The following is an 8,474-nucleotide window of genomic DNA, read 5'->3' as shown; positions in this document are numbered from 1 at the left end:
TCTCAAAAACAACCACTACTTTTTACAAAACAATTGCATGTGGCATCATTTTGTATGATCTCTAACTTTCCTGCACATTTGAAACCATTTTGAAATCTGAACTGTATTAAAAAGCATTTTAAATGAACCTCCAATTCAATCTCCTAGTACTTGTTATTGAGCTTCTGGTTTGGGATCATGAACTCGGGCTTACAAATGCTACAGAATGATCTCTGAATGAGTTCACAATTGCTTAATCCAACAACCTTTGACTGGTTGTTACAATATGCATTTCTTCTTATCAGTAGCTAGTTTTACAATGAACTCTGGAATGTTAATGATTTCTTTTGACTGCAGTATAAAATACTACCTCTCAAGATTTGCTACAAGCTGAACAGGTGGCTAAAGCTGGAAATCTAAGAGCTTTTCGCCATGTCAGACTACCTTTGGTTTGAAGGAATACCTTTCCCTGCTATAGGGTTTGAAAAAGAAATACTTCAAGAAGCTCGTGATAAGTTTGTGATCAGAGATGAAGACACAGTCATACTGACTTATCCAAAATCAGGTAAGAACTGTGAGTGAGAATGATCCTGAAGTGTATGAAGGTTAGGTTTTTGATTCTCATTGATTTGGGCAATGAGTGGAGTGCTCTTTATATCTGATACATAAAATGTTTGTTAGCATGGAGAGCTGTGTGTGAGTCATTTTCACTCAAAGAAAGACCTCTAGCCAGATATGTGTGGGCAGAAGATCAGTCAAGCCATGAGAGCAATGTCAGTGAATCCTAAAGTAGAGTCTGGCACTGTTCTGTCTCTGTGTGGAAGAGAGGGTAGAAAAGGGAGAATGATGAAAATAAACAGAAGAAGTAACATCAAGATATAAAGACATGAATGCAAGAATAAGTGGAGAGAGGACAATGTCAGGTAGAAGAATTACCATGGACCTTGTCCAGGTAGAGGAAAGAGTCTCAAAACTCATGGAAGCAAAAACAGTCATCATGGGTTTTGGGGGAGGGGAGTTTGCTGGGTGGCAAAAGCACTGAACATTGGGTAATTGTTACATTGCTGACATTGAAAGTGCAATAACTTGGAAAAGTCAAAGGCAGGCAAGGGAATGCAAGAAAAAGATTTACGTAATTTCAGAGACAAAAGCCATAGAAATATTCATTGAACAACAAGCATGTAGACACAAATACAATTGTATATGCTAAATAGACACAAGGGGATTTATTCACATTGAAGAGAAGCAGTACACATACACACACTGCAGCATGGATGCATCTCAACAGCATTTTATTAAATGACAGGAGCCAAGCTCAGGGACAGATTCCATGACTGCATCCCTGCGAAATATCTGAGATAGTCAAATTCACAGTATCAGACTGTAGAATGATGATGGCCCAGGACTGCAGGTGATGTTCAGGTAGAGTTTATTGAGTATCATCTTAGTTTTTACAAGTCAAGCATTGGGAATATACTAGATGCACATTTGCACCATATAGAAATTGTGAACACCACAGGTCTTTGTGCTTGGAAACAGTTACACTGTAAATTGTATGGTTGTATATTCTACTTGAGGCTTTTCTGCAAGTACTGTTGAAATAGTGACCATCATTTTTCCTTCTTCTTCAGGAACTAACTGGGTGATTGAGATGGTCTGCTTGATTCAGACCAAGGGGAACCCCAAGTGGGTCCAATCTGTGCCTGTCTGGGATCGTTCACCCTGGTTAGAGACAGAAGAAGGATATAAAATATTAATGAAGAAGGAAGGACCAAGCCTCATCAGCTCCCACCTTCCCTTCCATCTTTTCCCCAAGTCTTTCTTCAGTTCCAAGGCCAAGGTCAGTGTCCAGTGGTTGAGAAATCTTTTACAAAATGCTCATTGAACTTATTCTAATATGACAGGCCCTAGAGATATTGCTGAAATGCACTCTGATTGTGTAAGTTGGGGAAGGGAAGCTGGTATTCACACACATAGGTGATGCTATTGTGTCCCCTCCTCAGACTACATCAGAGTACCAGGATATCAACCACCACACAGTGCTCCTTGTTAAATAAATATAAGAAAGAAAGTAAAATACCAAATAGAGCTTTCAGAAACTATATACAGGTCAAACATGGTTCAAACTCAAATGTACAGTGGATAATAATGTTTGCGGTCATCAAAGTCAATTAGTTAATCTTGATTCTACACATAGCTAATGCCCTGGGAGTGAATCACTCAAGACACAGCTGCTTATAGGGGAAGCAGCCTGACCAGGTGTCAGTGCTATAATTATGGAGATTGTTCAGCAGTTATGGCTCATCTGTACCCACTGGGTCTTGCTGTGTCTATCTGTTCATTGAGATCAGTAATCATAGGATTCATCCACATTACTGATAGAGGATCTCCAGAAGGGATCGGAGATATACACTTTCTGATCTATTATAGTTTCTAGTTCATAAGAAAGTCTTCTGGAAGTTTCTTCACCATAGAACTTTAAAGTATTTTACGATTAAACTACAAAAACAAATATATAATTATTATATCTCTTGAAAATATCACAACAAAAATTGTGATCATTCACTTATATGCATGTGTGTTATGCGGATTTGGCAAATTCTTGGCTGGAGAAATTGAAGCCTAAAGAGGTAAATTCAAGTATAATGTTTCAAAGATCATTGGTACAAAGTGAATTTTCATTTGTTAAAATTATTTATTTTAAAATTATTTCTTTTATTTTTGAGATTATAATATTACATACATCATTTCCCCTTCTTCCTCCCTCCAAGCTTTCCTTCTTTCTCTTTCAAATTTATGGTCTCTTGTTTCATTAATTGTTGTTACAGCTCTATATGTATCTATATATTTCTCAAAATGTAAATAAAACCTGCTCAGTCTATACACTGTTACTTGTATGTGTGTTTTCAGGGCTGAGATTGGTATTGGATGACCAATCGTTATGCTTTTCCCAGAGGAAGCCTACGTCTCCTACTATCACATTTCTTAGTTGACTGAAGATCTTTGTTTTCATGGTTCAGTGACACACTGCACCACGGAGCTCTGCACCATGATTCTTTTGAAAGTTATATTTGGTAGTTACTGTTATGGAAAACAATTAGTTTTTCATATTGCAAATAGATTCAGCACTGTACTCATCACTCTGTGTATATAAGATGTTATTCACAGTAGTGGATGGTCTTTCACATTGTAAGGTATTGGTCTTTACAACTATAGAATCAGTCTTAGATTTTTGTTATTGTTGTCATTTTGTTTTTTGCAGCATTATTAACCTGAGTTATTTTGCTGTTACATGTGTGTAAATGAAATAAAAACGTACAAGAGGATATTCTGACAATACATTTGCACTTACATAAATATTTTTTCCAAATAAAAATAATAAATGCTTTTAGAAACTTCATGGAGATTTGATTGACATTTCATGTAAATTGTGCCAGTTAAAAGGTATGGAATGACTATATTGACCTTCATGTGCATGTTTTTCCATTTAAGGTGATCTACATCATCAGAAATCCCAGAGATATTCTTGTGTCTGGTTATTTTTTCTGGTGTAAGACAAACCTTGTTAAGAATCCAGAGTCACTGAGAACTTATTTTGAATGGTTCCTCAAAGGAAATGGTGAGTATCCTATTATATATAGGACTTGAGAGAGGATCAGAGACATTTTTAAAGACAAGATGAGATATAGCTCAGGCTGCTCTTGAACTCTCTACATAGACAGGGACAATGTTGACGCTCTGTTCCTCCTGCATCCACCTCTTGATTTCTAGGACTACAAGCAACTACTACCATATTCTGTTTCTTTAATGCTGGGGCTCACACCCATAATATCATCTATGTTATCTAATTTGCTTATATCCCTAGCCTTTAATATATTCTTTAGTCTTCATGTGGCTCCATCTTATCCCTCTATATTCAACCAATTTGTGTCTCCAAGTTTCATCACCATTTTGAATCTAATTATGAAGTCTTCCTCTTTTCATACACCACTGCGTAACAGGGCATAGCCACAGCTTGCCCCATGACACACCATCTTAGCGACATTTGGAGTATCTAGTTTTTCCAGTACTAAGGTTGATTTTATAATTTGTGGTGGTTGAATGAGAGATGTCCTACCTACCATGACATTTGAACACTTGTTTCCCATTGATGGCACTGTTTCAGAAGATTTATGAGTACAACCTTTCGGTAAGAATTACGAGTGTGGGCATTGAGAGGTTTAAATTTCTTTTTTTATTATTTTTTTCATTCACATAAAATTCATATTTTATACACCTGAGCAGTTCCCCTCTCTCCTTTCCTTCCATTTCCTGTGCCATGCTTTGTTGATACCCATGCTGAGGACATATCAAATTGACATAGGGCTATGCTCCTCCCCTTGTATTAAAGTGCAGCAAGGCAACCTACTATGAAGAATAGGTTCCTAAAAGTCAGCCAAAGCAATAGGAACATGGGTACCTTATCATCAGGTCCTAGACTAAAAAAATACCTCTCCCTCCAACAGCAACTACTAACTGCCTATTGATGCTGGAAGGAGGAGGTCTCATTAGCCCTGTCCCTAACTACACTTAACTGTTCAGAAAGCCCTAGGAAAAGGGTGATTACTCATGAGTGTCTTCCCAGTCTTTTGAAGTAATCACAGCTACTATGAGTTAAAGAGTGCTATGGCCATGTAATGTCTAAAAGACAATATTTTACATCATTCTACCCAATATTTAATCTTTTACATCATTTCCATACCATCTTCCTCCATGTTTCTTAAGGCTACATGGGAGTCTAGAGTATCTCATTTAGGGTAAGTACTGAAGAAGCAAAACAACTGTGACAGCTTCAACAGTAGGATCTATTCCCTCTCTGAGATGGATATTCGACCAAATGCACCAAATTTGAACTCTTCATAATCAGAAAAAGATTGGTTACTATGATACCACAATTTCCCTTATTGCACTAGTGGGCATATCTTGTAAGGCTGATTGAGGTATAGATCACAAGTCCAGAGCTGTGTAAGACTGTTGATGATGGTCTCCATTAGACTGCACAATACTTTCTGGTACTATGAAAGCTATTCAGCAGAAAGGCATATTTCAACCCATTCCCACCTTGCTTTCTTTATGTACTGTGACAAGAATATGAGGATGTGTTCAGAAATAGGTCTTGGCAATTAGTTTTAGGGGTCACTGAAAACAGCGACAATTGCTTTTATTTGAATCCTTAGGCCCTTTCTAGGCAACCACTCCTAGGGAGGTATCCCAACACTAGCAATGGAGTTTTCATTTAATAGCCTATGAATTCTGGAGCAGTATTGTTCCTTGACTTAAACTTTTTAATATTTTAATGAGCTTACAAACTGATGAGTTTGGTTAATTTTATCCCTCATCCTCTCAGCCCATCTTCATATTAACCCACTCAATCTCATATTCCCTACCTTCATATTCATACCAGAGGTTTTCTGGAATTGCTCTCTCTTTAAGGTCTATTTCTTCATGTTCCTGTTCTAATGGCCCCTTTCTAGTTTCCTGTCCTTTATATGCACTTCAAGTTAAACTAAGTATTTGGCTAGGATCCTCATATGATAGAACACAATGTTTGTCTATCTGTGCTGGGATTACCACATTAAGTACATTTTCCTGTTCCACCTATTTTACTGAGAATTCCATAACTTCATCTTTGTAACTGAATGAAATTTAATTGTGTATACACATTACAATTTCATTATCTACTTTTCAGTTCGTGACATGCAGGGTGAACCTGTTTCCTAGCTATTGTGAGTGGAGCTGCAATGAACACAGATGTTCAAACACCTGTATAGTTGCACATACCTATGTATATAGTAGATTATACCTAAAAAGTTTGAGTCTATACCTAACAATAAACAGCTGGGTCATAGGAAAGTTCTCTTTTCAGCTTTGAGTAAATGCCACAGTGATTTTAATAATTGTTGTGTCATTTTCCTCTCTCAACAGTGTTTCTCTTTCCTCCAAATTTTATTTCTTAAAATTAAAAAAAAACTAACCTTTATTATAAAGAAACTTGTAAATAAACAAGAAAATATACCCAAATTAATGAGACTCTAAGTCTATACAACTTAGTGAATTTATATGCAGTTAGAATTGGTATTCAAAAGAGAAACTGTGAAGCTTCACATTAAGTGTTACACTTTCAATGTCACTTATATTGCACTCAGTTTTCCAACACCAAAACCAAAAATCCATGACAAATTTATAACTAGAACACAATAGCCTGATATTCTTTTTCAACACTCTCATCCGTTATCTGCATCTACCCTTTCTCAAACCTTTATATTTGGATTCTCTTCTCTTTGCCCTACACTTCAAATATTTGTTGTCATTTGATCTCTGTCTTTACTTTTCTTTATTTTTTTTTAATTTTTTAAGAGATGGGGTTTCTCTAATATTATTTGTACTTCTCAGACGTTAATGACATTGAATAACTTAAAAATTCACATAAGACATATTTTTTTCTTTTTTGGTAACCCTCTTGAGTTCCATGGCCCAGGTTTTGTTTGTTTTCTTTGTTCGTGTGTGATTCGAGGCAGGGTTTCTTTGTGTATTTTTGGTGCCTGACATGGATCTTGCTCTGTAGACCAGGCTGGCCTCAAACTCATAGAGATCTGTCTCCCGAGTGCTGGGATTAAAGGTGTGTGCCTCCACCACCCAGCATGGCCCAAGTTTGTTCCAAAAAATTTTTTCATAGTGTTGAGGGTTAGTTTTTGTTTTTGTTTTGTTTGCTTTTTCTTCATATATACTAGTTATACTTTGTCTGGGAGCATGTGGCTGGCAAAGATTTTCTTTGGTTTTCTAAGCTGCGTCTTCACGTGGTTAAAGATTTCCTATGGTTAATAGAAGTCTCTTAATTTCCCAAAGTCCAGCTTGCTTATTTGCTGTATTTTCTGAGTATTATTTAGAAAGTCTATAGGTGTGATTCCATTTCAAAGTGGACTTCCTAATTTTTCTTCTGCCAGTTTGAGAGTTTGGGGTCTTCTGTTAAGATTCTTGACACATTTGGAATTAGGGTGAATGAATTTGCATCTGTGTGTGCGTGTGTGTGTGTGTGTGTGTGTGTGTGTGTGTGTGTGTGTGTACATAAATGTGATGTGTGGGTACATGTGAAAGCAAGTGTGTAGGTCAAGGCCAAGAACAACTTACAAGAATGTGTTCTTTCTTTTTATCATGTAGATTTAGGTCATCAGGTTTGACAGCAAATAACTTTTCCTGTTGAGCAATTTAACTACTCTTTGATATATTCCTGATTTTGGTTAGAGAGTATCTTGTTGACAAGTTTTTCTATGTATGTTCATCATGTATCTTGGTCTTTACTTTTCTTTTTTGTTGACCATTTAACTGTTTTTCATACCAAGGTGGATACTTTATAAAAGCACTTTGGTGATGTTCTTTCTTTTATGGAGCAGAGCAACAAGCTTTTGTCAAGTTCTCTGAAGGTCTGAGAAAATTCATCTGAACATGATTTTTTTTAATTTAGACATTGTTTTAAGTACTTCTGCAAATTCATTGCTTGTTACAGGCCTCAGTATCTGTATAACATGATTTTTATTTTTCTATGAGAATTTATCATCATGCACCCCAATCCCACTCATTTTTCAGGTCTTCCATACCTGCTCTCCACCCCTCTATCCTCCCCAAAAAATGAAAATAATTTTTTTACAAGAAAGAAAGTATGAGTATTGTTCTTTACTGAGTAAGAGATCAGAAGTGGGAAAGATCTCCCATGTTCATGGATATGTAAGATAAATATAGTAAAAATGGTCATCTTACCAAAAGCAAGCTACAGATTTAACATTATTCCAATCTAAGTTCCAACACACATAACTTGAAGAACAATGCTCAATTTCATATGAGAAAACATAAGATACAAGACAGTTAAAACAATCCAGTACAATAACAGAACATGCATAGGTATCACCACGTCTGATTTCAAGCTCTACTATAGATCTGTGGTAGTAGAAACTGTATGGTATTGGCATAAAAACAGAAAGGGGGATCAGTGTAATTGAACCAAAGACCAAGACATAAATCCACAAAACTACAGACATATGATCTTCAACAGAGAATCAAAAATTATGCAATGGTAAAAAAGCATCTTCAACAAATAGTGGTGGTCTAACTGGATGTCATGATTTAGAAGAAGGCAAATAAATCCACAGTTATCACTTTGCACAGAACTCAAGTCCAAGTAAATGAAAGATCTCAAAGTAAATCCAGATACACAGAATCTGATAGAAGAAAAATGGGGAATAGCTTTGAAAGGCACAGGAAACAACTTCCTAAAAAGAACACCAATAGCACATTCACTAAGATCAACAATTAATAAATGGGACCTCATGAAACTGAAAATCTTCTATAAAGCAAAGGACACTATCAATAGGTACAAAATTGCAGCCTACAGACTGAAAAAAAAAATTTCACCATTCTGCATCTGATATGGGGTTAATATTCAAAATATATAAAAGAACTAA

At 36.2% G+C, this 8,474-nt stretch overlaps 1 protein-coding gene across 2 annotated transcripts in view; it reads left to right on the top strand.

Moving 5' to 3' along the window:
- The first annotated feature begins 411 nt into the window (after positions 1 to 411).
- LOC131902565 (sulfotransferase 2A1-like) overlaps positions 412 to 8,474 on the top strand; it is a 34,974-nt gene continuing 26,911 nt past the window's right edge. For both annotated transcript variants that reach the window (XM_059253590.1, XM_059253589.1), the window contains exons 1-3: positions 412 to 544; positions 1,611 to 1,819; positions 3,472 to 3,598. In XM_059253590.1, the coding sequence (XP_059109573.1) occupies positions 412 to 544; positions 1,611 to 1,819; positions 3,472 to 3,598 (469 nt within the window). The remainder of the gene's footprint in view (positions 545 to 1,610; positions 1,820 to 3,471; positions 3,599 to 8,474) is intronic.

Source organism: Peromyscus eremicus, chromosome 1, assembly GCF_949786415.1.
Source record: "Peromyscus eremicus chromosome 1, PerEre_H2_v1, whole genome shotgun sequence".
NCBI lineage: Eukaryota > Metazoa > Chordata > Mammalia > Rodentia > Cricetidae > Peromyscus > Peromyscus eremicus.
The sequence above is the reverse complement of the archived record's forward strand: the minus strand, read 5'-3'. Positions and strand labels throughout refer to the sequence as shown.